General features: G+C 56.2%; 1 protein-coding gene across 1 annotated transcript; it reads right to left on the reverse strand.

The window, feature by feature from the left end:
* Positions 1-1168: 1168 nt before the first annotated feature.
* On the reverse strand, positions 1169-15014 carry LOC122473690 (spidroin-2-like). The gene is made up of 4 exons (XM_043564306.1): positions 14687-15014; positions 14295-14500; positions 13734-13881; positions 1169-1745 (listed from the first exon to the last, which is right to left on the reverse strand). Exons 1-4 carry the CDS (start codon positions 15012-15014, stop codon positions 1603-1605), a joined length of 825 nt encoding a protein of 274 aa, XP_043420241.1. The 3' UTR covers positions 1169-1602.
* Positions 15015-15362: the final 348 nt, after the last annotated feature.

Genomic DNA, 15362 nt, shown 5'->3' on the forward strand with positions numbered 1-15362 from the left:
CACCTGGTGGAACCAGCTGGAAGGAGGGGCGCAGAAAGATGAGGTAGGTCCAGGACTGGCCACGCCACCCCCACCCTCACCCCTCCAGGGTGGACCTGTACCTCACCGGAACGCCAGATGAAGGTTCTGGTGTCTACCCCCAAAGGAGAGTGGTTCTCAGTCCTGACCTCAGGGCGTCGGGACAAACCCTCCCGCTTCAGTGTTCTTCCCCTCTTTGCCTGTCACAGGTTTTCTTTCCTTTCTTTCTTTCTTTCTTTCTCTCTTTCTTTCTTTCTTTTTCTTTCTTTCTTTCTTTCAATTTTTCTTCCTTCCTTCCTTTCTTTTTCTTTTTCTCTTTTCTTCCTTCCTTCCCTTCTTTCCCTTTCTTTCTTTCTTCTTTCTTTCTTTCTTTCTTTCTTTCTTCTTTTTCTTTCAGGATTTAAAAAAAAAGTAATCTACACCCAATGTGGGGCTCGAACCTACCACCCCAAGATCAAGATTCGCAAGTTCCACCCACTAAGCCATCCAGGTGCTTCCCTGTCACAGGTTCTAAGGTCACACAGCCGCTTGGTGGCAGAAGAGGGACCGCACCTGGATTCCCGGCACTGGTCCTGTCGCCAGCCCTTTGGAGCACGTGCAGACGGCACTGTCTCTCCCATGGACTTGTGCTCAGATGGTGCCTGGAGCCAGGGAATGCGGGGGCCTTCCTGGAGGCTTCCATCAAGCCCATGGACGATGGTGTCGTCCTGGGGAAGGAACCCTCTGGGTATTTTCCAAGGAGGGTCTCAGATGGCGAAAGCAGGCACACTTTGAACTCGGCCTCAGTCCCCCGTGGGGTGGCCTCCCTGTTAGATGGGGAGACGGAGGCTGGAGACAGGGAGGAGAGACAGAAGTGTCGGTGGCCACGGCAGGGGCTGATGTCCCCTGGGCAGCCACAAGGTGCGCAGGGTGTCACATACATAACTCAGATACGTGGCCTCCGGCCGTGCTGCCGATGCCCAGGAAGGCACCTGCTGCAGGTGCTTGGGGGGTTGGGGGGCGTGGGGAGTGTAATTCCACAGGCTTGGGGGAGAGTGGAGGAGATACAGACATCCCACCTAGCCAAAAGGGGGTGACGGTAACCCCTCTCCACTTGAGATCAAGTGTATAACCCTTAAATCATGTCCCAGAATGAATCATCCTCATCACAGACTTTTACAGACGTTATTTATTAAGCGCCTATTCTGTGCCAGGCTCTGGGCTAAGAGATCTCCCTCCCCATCACTCCCATTTTACAGCTGTGGGGAGGGAGGCTTGGGTACATTAAGGCAGTGAATGCCACGCGCCCCTCCCTGTGTCAGCGTCCGTGGCGGGGGGCAGCGGGGGGGGGGGGGAGGAAGATGAAGGCTGGAGGCGTGAGGATGCTCGTGACGTTCCACACTGATGTTCAAACACCATCCGAGCTCCTAATCAAGCCAGGCGTGGTGCCGGGTGAGGGGACGCCGACCGAAGGCAGTCCCTGTTGTCAGGAGGATTACGGACAGTGGGAAACACCAACAGGTAAGCGCCACGTCAGTGCGGTGAGGTGAGGGCTGGCGTGAAGTCGTCAGAGCCGAGGAAGCCGGCTGTGAGCGGCTGTGAGCATCAGATACGACTGTCTTCCTCCACGGGCCATCCAGGGAGCTGGATGTACTGTACTGGCGGGCTCCGCGGCCTTGGGGGGGGACGCCTATTCTCTCCAGACGCAATCTGCTTATAAAAATGGTCCATGGAGAGCTTTACTGCATCTAGAGGACAACATAAAAGACAGGGAAATGGTTTACAACCTGTAAAGCTCCATCAGGATGGGGGAGACCAGAGCAAGCCCGGTGACTGGGTAACAGCAACCACTGAAGTGCTTCTAGAGTTGCCCTCCAGCTCGGGGCTTGAGCTGTGGGCAGTTGAAACTCCCAAGCCCTGGGGCGCCTGGGTGGTTCAGTCCAACTTGACTTCGACTCAGGTCATGATCTCATGGTTTGTGGGTTTGAGCCCTACGTCGGGCTCTGTGCTGACAGTGTGGAGCCTGCTTGGGATTCTCCCTCCTCTCTTCCCTTCCCGCCCTCCCCATCAAAATAAGTAAATAAACTTAAAAAAAACAAAAACAGGGCGCCTGGGTGGCTCAGTTGGTTAAGCGTCTGACTCTGGCTCAGGTCACAATCCCGTGAGCCCCGCGTCGGGCTCGGTGCTGACAGCTCGGAGCCTGGAGCCTGCTTCGGATTCTGTGTCTCCCTCACTCTCTGCCCCTCCCCTACTCACAATCTGCCCCTCTCTCTCTCTCTCTCTCAAATAAATAAACATTAAAAAACAAAAACAAACCCTGAAGGCCTGACATCCTGGAGCCCACTGGGAGTCCCCACCTGGGCACCCCACATCATGGAACATCCACGCATCTGTGGTTACCATTCACAGCAGTGAAAAGCCTTCCCCTGGGGCCAGCTCTCTGGCCAGCATCCTCGACCCCTCCTGTGCTGTTCTAGTGAATTCCCAGACACTCAGTTATAGCAGGAAACTAATGCTTTTAAATTACAATAATTTTTTTAAGTCTCATTTTGTAGTTTACTCCATCAAATATTTACTGCTTCAACACAAACCACCCTGAAATCTAACACAACAATTGATTTGCTGACGGTTCCACAATTCGATCTAGGCTCAACTGAACGGTTCTTCTGCCTGGCAGCGCGTGGGCAGCTGCTTCAAGGATGTGCCCACCTGCTCAGGCCTGACCTGGATTATTGGTGACAGAGGAAGGGATAATTCACAAAAGAATGAGCCTGTCAGCCAGTCAGTGCTTATGCAGGAGACACACAGGGCTTAACGCAAACAGGCCCCCTGCCTCCTGCCATAAAAACATTGCTTGAATCTCACCTCAGGGAAGCAACACACAAATTCAAGTGGAGGGACAATCCGCCCACAAACCTGACCTCTCGTATGCTCCTCATTTCCTGCGTTTGTAGGAAAAGTCCGACCCTACATCGGTACCACAAACCACCTCTCAGACACCTACCCTAGACTGCTGAAAGCTACTGCGGCAAACCATCAACAGTGGCACAAGTCCTTCCACCGGGGCCTCGGCGTGTGGCCTCATTGTTCCCGTCATCCCGGCCGCCCAACGTGTTGTGTGAGCCCAGCCAAGACCAGAAGAGCTTCCCAGCCCAGTTCAACCTAAACATAAATCCAGTCTCGTGAGCTCAATTGCTTTAGCCACCGGGGGTGGTTTGTTACGCAGCCTGATTGTGGCCATAGGTGACTGACGCAGTTGGCTTTCAGTTAATGACGGAAGCCCGACCCAAACGAGGCAAGCAGCGGAGTTTATTGGCTCGCTGACATGTTAGTTTAGTAACAAGAAAGGCTTCAGGTACAGCTGGAGGTGGAGCTCACTCCCACACTGTCGTCCGGCTCTCTCTGTGGCTCGGCTCAGCTCCACTTCCTATCCTGTGTTGTCCCTATTCTCCAACAGCCTTAAAACCCTCATGCCTGCAAGATGGCTGCAGCAGCTCCAGGCCTCGCGGCATCCCATCTTGGGTACTTAGCACAGAAGAAATAGAGCTCCTCTCCCCTAAAAGTCCCGGGCCTGCAGGCCATTGACTTGGATAAAGTCATGTGATCATCCCGGGGCCAATCGGTGAGACTGGAGAGGGGCTGGGCGGGCTATGCTCATTAGCCTTCTTCGACCAGAGGAAGGAGGATGCCCAAAAGAAATGGGGGGCATCAAGGTCACCACTGGCACAACCTTAGTTGCCTCCATCAGGTCTTTCACCGGCCCCTGGCCAAGTCGGTCTCCCGCATCCCCATCTGTGAAATAAAGACCTTCATGGGACAGACTCTAGAGCGGTTGTGAGGGCACTCAGAACTTGGAACAGAGCCTGGAGAATCGGGAGAGCTTCAAATGTGGGAGCGGTCATCATCAGGACTCTGGCCGCACCCCCCATTTCCTCACGTGGTGCACCTGACACACGGGTCACGCAGCCCTTCTCCACACCCCCTTCCTCAGCCGCTGTGACTTCCTCTACCTCCTTCTTTTAAATTTTTTTTTTCAACGTTTATTTATTTTGGGGACAGAGAGAGACAGAGCATGAACGGGCGAGGGGCAGAGAGAGAGGGAGACACAGAATCGGAAACAGGCTCCAGGCTCTGAGCCATCAGCCCAGAGCCCGATGCGGGGCTCGAACTCACGGACCGCGAGATCGTGACCTGGCTGAAGTCGGACGCTTAACCGACTGCGCCACCCAGGCGCCCCCTCTCCCTCCTTCTTGATGTTCCCTCTCGGGTGCCTTCCCAGCATCCTTTTACCCCATGCGCCCCTTCAATAAGGGGGCTCCCCAGGGCCTCATCCTGGGCCCACTGCTCTGCCTACTGTTCTGGACTCCTGCAGAGGCAGGGCTGGCCCAGCCTCTCCAGAGTCCTCCCCAGTGAGCATCCAGCCCATGGATCCAACTGCTCGTTAGATGAGTCCCCAAGGTGTCAAGGTCACCTCAAACGAAAAGCAGCTCCAGAGAGCTGGGCATACAGTAGGCACTCAGTAAATGCTGGCTGCAGTGGACATTTACGGTTCCTCTTCTCGGCATCTCTTCCTACCAGAATTTCTCGATCGTGTGCTTTGGTGGGGATTGACACGGACACACGTGCACACTCACACATGCACACACCCAGCTCCTAAGGTAGCCCTGAAAGGCTCCGCCAGTTTGTACAACCCACTGCCTGGTCAGGGCGATTACTTTAGGGATGGACGAGTGGCCCAATCCAGACTAGTGATACAGAAGAAAAAAAACTGCTGGAAGCTTCTGGAAAAGAAGTTCTTTTCTTCAAGAATGATGGGGAGGGGCGCCTGCGTGGCTCTGTCGGTTGAGCGTCCGACTTCAGCTCAGGTCATGTTCTCATGGCTCGCGAGTTCGAGCCCTGCATCGGGCTGGCCGCTGTCAGCACAGAGCCCGCTTCGGATCCTCTGTCCCCTGTCCCTCTCCCTGTCCCCCTCTCTCCGCCTGTCCCCCGCTTGCGCTCTCCCCCAAATAAATATTTTTTTTTAAAAATTTGATGAGGAAAGGGGAAAGAGCCCTCACCACCAGAAATAAAAGGAGAGGGAGGAGCATACAGCTGATAGCACTGGCTGGTGTGTGGAACCTTCCCTAAAAGCCACACTGTTAGGACTTCTCAATTACCCGAGCCAATACATTCCCTTTGTGAAAGACACTTTGAGCTGGGCTTTCTGCTATTTACAGCAGAAAACATTCTAACTCCTCTCAAGAAAACCTTCTTCTCTGAGTTCAGGCACACTGTTCTCTTAGCCCAGAACCTTCTGCCGCCATTTTGTTTCTAACGCTTGCTCACTCTTTCAGGCTCAGGTGTCAGGTTCTCCAGGAGGCCTTTGCTAGGACGGCCCCACCTCTACCTCCCCACACCCAGATTAGGTGCTGATCCTCTGGTCTCCCATTATGCCTCGGACGTCTCCAGTGCTGCCCTTTCCACATGGTCTTAGGATTGCCTGCGTTTGGGTGTGGTCTCCCACGCTTGGGAGCAAACAGTTCCTAGCACGACTCAACATCTATTTGGGGAATGAGCAACTAACAGGCAAATGCCACTAATAAGTGGAGGCACTGGGATTTGAACCCAGGACTGTCTCCTACGCTGTCCAACACCCACCAGAGACCCTGCCCCCTGAACACCCCACTCTGCCTGCCCAAGCACTGGGGTCCTGTCACATACAACCTGCCATGTGAGGGCAGTAGGTGTTCTATGGCCCAAGCTTCCTCCCCTGAAGGGCCTTGCCCACGGGATTAGCTGTGGCCACGCCTCTTGGCCAAGATTTGCCACTTCCTTTGATATAACACTGGATCAGTCCCCATGCCATAATGAGAACATTCAGCATGTCCCATGCAGCGACCTTTCCGAAGACCCAGGATGCCTCATGCCAGGCCCCAGTTTGGATGCTCCGTCTTCTAGAAGTTCACATGGGACACGGCCAGGCCCTTATCCACGTGACCGCCCATCAACTAGTCAAAAATAGCTGTCTCCGCTCCCTGATCTGCTCTGCCAGCCAGTCCACTGCTGTCCAGTAATGAGACTTTTAGACTCTTTGCCATTTGGTTCTGTAAATATTGGCCAGGGTCTGGGGTGCAGGTTGGTGGTGGGAAAAAGAAACAACATTCTTGAGATTTGTAGGAGGCAGGAAACCTGACTCTGTGATTCCAGCCCATTGTGACAGTGTCCTGGGGCAGAGGCTCCAAAGGGGGTTGCTCAGTTCTAGAACGCTCTTGAGGGACACCTGGGTGGCTCAGTCGGTTAAGCATCCAACTTCGGCTCAGGTCGTGATCTCGCAGTTCGTGAGTTCGAGCCCTGTGCTGACAGCTCAGAGCCTGGAGCCTGTTTCAGATCCTGTGTCTCCCTCTCTCTCTGCCCCTCCCCTGCTCTCTCTCTCTCTCTCTCTCAAAAATAAATAAACATTAAAAAAAATTAGAAAGTTCTCGAAGGGTCCCCTTGATCGCCAGCATTTAAAACAACCTGATTAGGATGCTTAGAACCAATTTCATTTTTGCAAATCAGACTCATCTCTCAGGAAGCCGCCATGCTAATGCAGTTAGGTGTGCAACCCCACTCCATGACAGTGACTTTTTCTAGTCGGTCACCCCTCTTCCCACCCACTGCACCCATGCCACCTCTTCTGCCAGTACTTAACCTTTCAGCTCAACCCTGCACTCGCTCACTGACTGCACGCCGTATGACAGGCCCCAAGGAAGATACAGAAACGGAAAAGACACACTTGCTGCCCTCTAGGAGCTCAAAATCCACTTGCAAATAAGGCCACGGTTTCTCGACCTCGGCGCTAGTGACCTCGTGGCCAGATGATTCTGTGTTGGGGGGCCTGTCCCGATGCATTGCAGGGTGTTAGCAGCATCCCTGGCCCCTACTTACCGGATGAATCCGCTCCCCCGAGTGTGACAACCATGCGTGTCTCCAGACATCGTTAAATGTCCCCTGGAAGCGGAATCAGGCACTTTCCATACGTTACTTCATGTAATCTACATGGTATCTAGGGGGGGTTACGCCTTACCAGCCTGCAAGGTTGTAGGGGTGGCGAGGCTAGGATCCGGGGAGATTAAGGGTATAAATTGCTGGAAGCCACACAGCTCCCCATGGGACCTAGAGGACCAGGGCCTCCACCACCCTTCGCACGGTGCTGTGCTGCCTCCTAGTGGGAGAGCCAGGCATGTCCACAACCGGCGGTGCGGGCCGGCCTTCCCTCCTCTCCTTCCTTTCTTTTACCCAGCTGGATGCCAGGTGGGATCTCAGAGGGCGTATAAAGCGGACGCCGCAGAATGGAAGGATGTAAATACACATACATGTGTGTGTATATATAATAGAATCACAGAACATTATGAAGAGAAAGGAAAACCGAGACCAGGAAATACACAGAATGATGAAGGCCACGCGAGGGGGACATCCGTGTGGTGAAGGCATGTGGCGCAAAGGGCGGCGTGCTCTCCTCCCCCTTCGGCAGACGAGGAAAGGAAGGTTCCAGAGCCTGCACAGGACGACGTGGCGGAGCCCGGAAGGTGAACACCTGTGGAGCGTCTGTTCCGTACCTGGCGGGGCTGGGTGTGACTTCCGCCGGGGCCCCGTGGCGCTCACCGGATCCTGCTGAGCTGTATGACACGGCGGGCGCGTAACAGCTCATCCCTCCTCGGGCGGCCGGCTCCCAGCCCCACTTGCGTCAGTAGTGGTGGCTGACGTTGATATCCACCCACCGGCACGTCCCCAGTCAGGCCCCAGAGACCCCCGCACTCTGGCAGACCAGGGCCACCACCTTCCTTAGGGTCCATTCGTCCCCCTCGGAGTCACTGAGGGCAGAGGCCCACCGCGCTGCGTCAGCGGGAGGCTTTGCTGGGTGGCGTCGTCAACACTCTTGGAAGTCCTGAGCATGTTCTTGGTTTCAGCTCATGTCAGGATCTCACAGGTTCGTGGGATCGAGCCCCGTGTCGGGCTCTGCGCTGACAGCAGGGAGCCTGCTTGGGATTCTCTGTCTCCCTCTCTCTGCCCCTTCCCCACTCCCCCATGCACTCTCTCTCTCTCTCTCTCTCTCTCTCTCTCAAAATAATAAGAAAACATTAAAAAAAAGGGGGGGGTGCCGAGGTGGCTCAGTCAGTTAAGCATCCAATTTCAGCTTTGGTCATGATCTCACGGTTCGTGGGTTCGAGCCCCGTGTTGCGCTTTGTGCTGACAGCTCGGAGCCTGGAGCCTGCTTCAGATCCTGTGTCTCTCTCTGCCCCTCCCCTGCCCGCACTCTTTCTCTCTCTCTGAAAAATAGACATTAAAGAACAGTGTTAAAGAAAAAGAACAGGACCAGGCTGTCCTGGGTTTCACCAATCTGGTCCTGGGTTTCACCTCACTGATCTGAGAAGAGGGGCCTCAGGCCTGCCTGTTTCTGCCTGCTCTCCTGGCCGGTGTCCTCCTCTGACCATCTTCGGATGTGAGAATGGCTTTCCCATCATGGCGTCGTATTTAGAGAGGGTCCTCCCATCCTCCCGCCCGTACCAGCTGTGGAATTGCCGAGACACCTGGGGGAGGAAAGGCTGTTCTGCCAATCAGCCCAGCCCAAGGACATCGGCGGGTCAAGTTCTAAGACTCAAAGGACCAAGAGCATGTGCAAACATCACGACTCCTCCAAACCACACTCAGCGTCATCCCAAGCTCTGCGCAACCTCTGGAGTATATCTTGTCTTAATTACTGTGTTGCCGTACGTCCCAGACTCTGACCTGGAAATCATACCTGGCTCTCCCTTCTCCCTCTTCCAGCCTCCCCCGCCAATCCACCCTCCGGGCAGGGCCACTGCACTGCCAGCCCACACAGGCTGCTGTGCAAACTGTCCAAAGGGATTAGCTGCTCCTTAGCAGAAGAGGGGGCCGGGGAGCCCAACGCTGCCAGATGCCTTAAGCATTTAAGCAAACGCGGAAAGCTCTTATAATTTTCTGGGTCTTACAAAGCTCTTTGCGGGGCGAGAACAGTCCCGCACGTACACCTGTTTGCCCCTGGAGGAGACGGAGGCTGTAATCAGCCTGAGTGGTGCTGCCTCATCTGTAAAGTGGGTCGCTGGTATCCAGTGGGTCAATGGGTAGAAAGGATGTAAAGGGACACTGGCTGAGATTCACTGAGCGACGGCCCTGGGCTGGACACTGTACTCAGCCTCCCCACGCTTCTCCTACGTTCTGAACCTCACAGAGGTGGTACACGTGGCAGGTGGGGGAGCTGGGAGCTGGGCTCTAAGCCTGCCCATCTGCCAGTCCTGGCCCCCACTCCTGCTGCCTGCCAAGGGGAGGGTATTCCATGAATGAGCTTACAGTCTCTGTGCCCTTCTCAACACCACCTGGCACTATGTGGGCAGCAAAGATTTCACAGGCTAATGGGGGAATCTCACTCCTGGCCAGGGATATCAGGTTTTGGTCTGGTGAATACAGGATCGATGACGTCTGATGACAGCAAACTCCATGGGGAGGGAGGTGGCTCTCTCTGAGAGATTTCCAGGTCCCTGGCAGGCTCACATCCCGGAGCTTTGCTGATCCGTTACGGTTACTGAGTGTCTGCACCCTTACTCCACCCTGGATCCTCCCCTGGCAAGGTTGGGAGGTGGGGGGTGGGGAGGGTGGGCTGGGGTGAGCTTTCCGTCTTGTCATTCAGTAGCCATTTCCCTCCCATTCAAAGCACCCAGCATTTAAAGAGGGTCGCAATGTTGTGTGCCTTACAACACTGCTGGGCAAAGCAAAGGGCTGGAGGCTGGAAAGACCCAGGCTGCAGGCACTCACCCTCTCTGCCTCCAGCAGGGGAGCCTGGAGCTGCCCTGCGTGCCCCCTGCCCTCCCCACCCCCCTCAGTAAGCAGCATCGGGGAATTCACTCCTTTGAGGGCTCACTCCCTCTGGCACTTCCAACTCCTCTGCCTCAACTGGCTCCTCTCTTCCCCTCCCCAGGCTGGAACGGTACCAGCACACCCCCAGCCCAACCCCACCACTTTTTCTTCAACTGTCCTCCCATCTGACCCTTTCTCCTGCCAGCAAAGTCACGGTCTCCCTTTCCACCTCTCCAATTACTCTCTATAGCCCCTGGGTTCTCAGTGAACCAGTCTGAGACCAGCACCTAACTGGGCAAACTGGCTGGGGCCCTGGCCTCCATGGCCACCCTCTCCTCTCCCCAGGCCTCCATGACACCCCTGTCTTCTGCAGTGTCCTTTGTTTCCTGGGCCTTAGCTGTCAGTGTCCCCAGGGGCTCCTTGTCCTTGTCTTCTTCCTCCACCCTTGCCTCTAGTCGCTTCATCTATCCCGGGACGGTTCAAGCCCCAGAACGGAGTTCAGATCCTAGTCCTGCTGCTTATGGCTCTTTAAGATCCTGCCTCCTTGGATGTACCTGGCACAGGGACATTCTCATCCTCACACGGCTGTGATGAGGGTTAGGGGGTTGTGTGTGCAAGAGATGTCGGCACACAGGAAGCGTTGGGCTCACTCCTACCGTCCGCTGATGGCTCTCTCAAAGGGGCGCTGAAGTGGCCTGGGGCCCAGCTCCTGCAGGTCTCAGCCTGTCAATCTAGTCCCCGTAAAAGGGCCAGGCAGCTCTTTCTAAGACGGAAGTCTGATCGTGGCTGGGACTTTCCCCTGCTGTTGGCTCAGGGTCAAATTCCTGGCTGTGGCCTGCTGCCTTCCTCCCCAGCCTCATCTCGGGCCTCTCCTGAGTTCTCTGGCTCTAGTCCTTTGAACTCTGCAATGGGCCGAGACTCCATCCTCTGCCCGGCCCACTCCTGCCCCCCTCCCATCACCTGGACTCCCTAAGGCCTTAGCCATAGTTTTAATTCTCATTGCAGATACACACTTAATATATACACAGATATACACTGCTTCTCTCTTTCTCCATCTTAGCATGAGTCAGTTTCAAGGTCTGATTGCTTAGGTACTTTAATGAATCCCCATTTTTGAGTGTAGAAACCAAGACTCAGAGAGGTTGAGCACGTTGCTGAAGGACACCCAGCGGTCAGGTAGCAGAGCTGGGACTTGAACCCGTGACCGACTCCAGACTAACGGTGCCAGTGCCTGAAGCACGCCTCACCGGCTATCACTTCCTTTCCGAGAAACCTTAGCATGCTCACGGTCCAGCTTTGGGTCTCAACCCTTCCCTTCCGTAGCCAGTGGGTGCTCACCCAACCTTGCTTCTTCACTGGGTCACAGCATCTTCTGGTTCCCAGAGCACCTGTGAAGGCTTCTCTCCTAGCACCTGCGTACCTGTCTGTCTCCACCCCCCTGCCCCCCCCCCCCGCCTTCTTGAGGACAGGAACTGCGTGTTTTACATCTGCATCCCCACCTCTAACCCTGGCTCACACTAGGTGCTCACTAAATGCTGAACAATAGACTGCTTGGGAACAACAGGGTTGATTCTCACGGTCACTCAGCAAAAACGTTTTGTTCATTTTGTTCCTGTATCCTGCCTTAGCCCTCTGGGGCCCGGACCCTTGGCCACGGAGGCTTTCCAGGGCTGGAGGGCCCTAGCTTGAGACTCCCCGAATTCCTGCCCTGGAACTGGTGTCCTGGGTTTCCAAAGTCTGTTTGTGATATTCCCACGTCCCTGTCCACTCACGAGAGAGAGAGACACCGGCACCTCATGATAATACAAGCCACCACTTACTGTGTGCTCACCGGGTGTCAGGCTCCCGATGACGCCTTGCATGCCCTCTCACATTTAACCCTCAACGGCCCAAGGAGACAGCTCTTTATCTCTATCTCCAGCTCACCGATGGGGAAAGCAAGACACGCAAAGCTTCAATCACTTGCCCCATGCCCGTCGCCACCCCACTGCCCCTTTCAAAGGCAACTAGACTTGACTGACCTGACTTGGGGAAATGGTCTCTCTCTCCCAGTCCCTCTACCTTTCTGGAAAATATCCCTTCATCCATTCACTCCGCAATGAAATGTCTACTATTGGTGCGAGTCACGGCTCTGATGAACAAGGGCTTCCCTCCTGCCCTCCATCCGTGACCCCATAACACACCATTTGCCAACATCCAGATGTGTGACTGGGAGTTAGGTCAAAGCTGCAATATCTTAGAGATCCCAGAGGACCCTTTGTCCCATCCACCCGGCAGAGCCCTGACATTTGGGGCAGTGCTCCTTGCCAGGGGTCTCAGACCTACAAAGGAACCATGGATGTGTGCCTGCCCCGCTTTCTCCAACCCCCCCTCCCCCCACCATTGTCACGGGAGCACTGGGAACAGGAATGAGTGCTCTGAGTCTGGAAGTAAAGAAAAGACCCAGAAGAGTCTGGGGAAGCTGATCTGAAAGGCAGGCCCCCCCGGGGGCCTCCCCCCTTCCGTCCTAAAAATAATATTCTATAGAGCAGGAGGGTCAGGAGGGGTACGAAAGGTCACCCAGTCTTCCAGCTGGAAATGTCACCAAATAGATTTATTTGGGTCACAAAATCATTTCTTTATCGAGCAAAGTAGGGCAGCCTGGAAGAGTGGAAAGAACACACGTTTTGGTGTAAGACAGATATGCGTTCCCCCGCGAGCTTCCCAGCTGCCTGGCTCAGTATCAGAGAAATTAGCAAACCTCTCTCAGTCTTGGATTTCTCATCTGCAAGATGGGGATAACGATGCCTACCAAGCAGGGCCGCTGGGCCTGGACATAATACAACGTTTGTAAAGTAGTCAGTCCAAATGGCTGGCACCCCAGAGGCGCTTCATAAAGGCGGCTGTAAGTGCTGGGGCCGCTGCACTGGAGCGTGAGGGAGACAATTGCTGAGTTTCTTCCTCCAGCCCTGGGGGAGCCAGCCCCAGCCTAAGAGCCCAGGCTCCATACCACCATTGGTCCTAAGTCTTAAGCCTCCCTCCTTGAGGCCCCCAACTGGGCCCTCCCTTTCCCGGAAGCCCTAGGGCTCACCGTCCCTCAGTGCTGCGGGGCTCCCCATGTCACAGGGAAGTCTTCCCTCATCTGAGTGGAGACCTGGAAAACAGCCTTCTTCTGGAACATGCGGAACATGCCCCTAACTGAGCTGAAGCAGGGAGGCAGCAGGGTAGTTGCTCAGGCAGAAGCCGGAAGCCACGGTGACCCTTCTCTCTCGCACCCTACGTGAGCAGTGGCTCTAGCTCCAAAGACTTCCAGGATCTGACCACTTCCTCCCTCCACTGCCGCCTCCCCTGGTTTGAGCCCCTGTCCCCCATGGGGTCCTGCAACAGCTTCCCAACCAACCTCCCTGCTTTAGCGCTTGGTGCATTCGGTTCTGCTCAAGCCAGGCCGACCCTGCGACAATGGAATTCAGGGAGGGACCCTTTTCACGAAGACGGAGCAGAAACGGAAGAGGAAAACCCCGGCTCCTCCTAAAGCCGAAGCCGAAGCAAAGGCGTTGAAGGCCGAGAAGGTGGCACGGAATGGTGTCCACAGCCACCAAAGAGGAGAAGATCCGCATGTCGCCCACTCCGTGTAAAAGAGCAACGCCCTCCCTCCCACCACACTCCCTTCCCTCCATCCTCGCACCTGCAGGAGGGCTCCCAGCTCTCCTCACCACCTGCGTCCAGCCCCCACTAGATGACACAACTTGATCCTTCTGTTCCCTGCAACACCGGTGGCAGTGCCCTGCACGTTAGAGACCCCTGAGGAGGACTGGATGCGTGAATCAATGAGTGGATGGTAACTGCTCCTCAACGCCCACCCCCTCCTGCTGGATGCCCCGTTAGTCCCCACAACAGCCCCAGGCGGAGGTTAGGAAACTTGCCAGAGGGCAGAAGTCCTTCAGTGGTGCAACTGGAACTGGGGGTCCCCAGGGGCCTGACTCCCAACGCTCCTTGGCTTCGCTTGGCACCTGGACACGCTGCGGGCAGGGGCCTCACGGATTCCAGAAGGTGTGGGTCGCGCCCCCAGATCTGGTGAGAGACAGAGAAGCAAACGGGTACGTTAAACAGCAGTGCCCGGCAAATAACTGGTGCCAGTAAATACGATTTGTTGTTGAAAGGGTTAGGAGCCCCAACAGCAGTGTGCAGACATTTCTGTGCGGCCCAAAGGAGGCGCCTGTGCTGGACGCCCGAGGAGGAAGGTGCTGGAAAAGACGTCCGGAGGGAACAACTGAGGTGGACCTTCAAGGGTAGGAGTTTGCCGCGAGCCGAAGGGCCCGGGGAGCAGGAAGAGCCCCGAGGGGTGAAAAGAAAGCGATCTGAGAAAAATGGGACTTGAGAAGCTTTGACAGCCATGACAGAGAATAGTAGTAGTGTCAGACTTCCCCACGTGTGCCCACGGCCCCAGCCCGAGATCGGCAGTCGGTGCTGGGGTCTGACCTGACCTGACCGCCTGACAGGTTACGAGGCTGGCAGCGGGTGGGGGTCGGCCCGACGCAGCCCGGTCGCTGGACGGCGAGGCCACCCGGGGGCCAGTCCGCCGCCCCACTCCCGCCCACGGCGCGGTCGCTCTCCGGGTGGGCGGGGCCCGAACGGCCTCTGCAGACCGGTCCCTGGGGGACGTCACGCAAGGAGGCGGGACCGAGCCCGCCTGAGGGGGCGTGGCCCGACGAGGCTCCTGGCCCCGCCCCGAGAGAGGCCTCGGCCGCGAAGAACGGAAGTCCTTCCGCCTCCGCCCGCCCCCTCGCTCCCTTCAGTCCCTCCCCTCAGCTCCGTGCGCAAGGTCGTGTCCCGGAAGTGAAGGGGCCATGTTGGTGGGTGACCCCGGGAAAAGTACCGGGCGAGAGGCGAATCGCGAGGAGTGGTAGCGCGCGCAGTCCGCGGGTGAGTGCGGGGAGGAGCCGGGGCCGGGGCTCGCCGAGCGTCTGCGCAGGGCCGCGCTGGCGCCCCCCACCCCACCCCGGCCAGCGGGGGTCTCGCCCAGACCGCTCTAGTTTCCTCCCGGGAGGCCGCTCGGTGGCCGCGCCCCAGCCTCCGGAGGCCTCCCGGGGCCCCCCCGAGCCGGCCTGCCCCAGCCCAGGCCCTCCCCATCCCGCCTCGGCCCGGCCCCTAGGGTCGAGGCAGGAACTGGGGACCGACCAGGGCTCAGTCGCCCAATCGCCCATCGACCCTGCAGTAACAGCCCTCGCGTGACAATCGCCTCCAACCTCATAAAGCACTTTTCCTGTTGATTTTCTGGGTTCATCTCCCATTCCGGGAGGCCTTTGGGGCCGAGGGGAGCTCTTCTACAATTGAGGAAAAAAGGACAGGGACAGTGGCTTTGCTCGAGCTCGCGCAGAAAGTTGGTGAGGCCGGACGCTGATGGCTAACTGACTTCGGGCCCAAAGTTCAGATCTTTTTACCAAGTACCTCCCCCATTCGATCTCATTTCTTTATTTTTGAAATAGGGGTGATCATTTCTCCCACATAGGGACTTTGCTTCTTTCATCCAACTTATTTTTTGAGGCCCTTAT

Source organism: Prionailurus bengalensis, chromosome B4 (genome assembly GCF_016509475.1).
Source record: "Prionailurus bengalensis isolate Pbe53 chromosome B4, Fcat_Pben_1.1_paternal_pri, whole genome shotgun sequence".
In the NCBI taxonomy this organism is placed as follows: domain Eukaryota; kingdom Metazoa; phylum Chordata; class Mammalia; order Carnivora; family Felidae; genus Prionailurus; species Prionailurus bengalensis.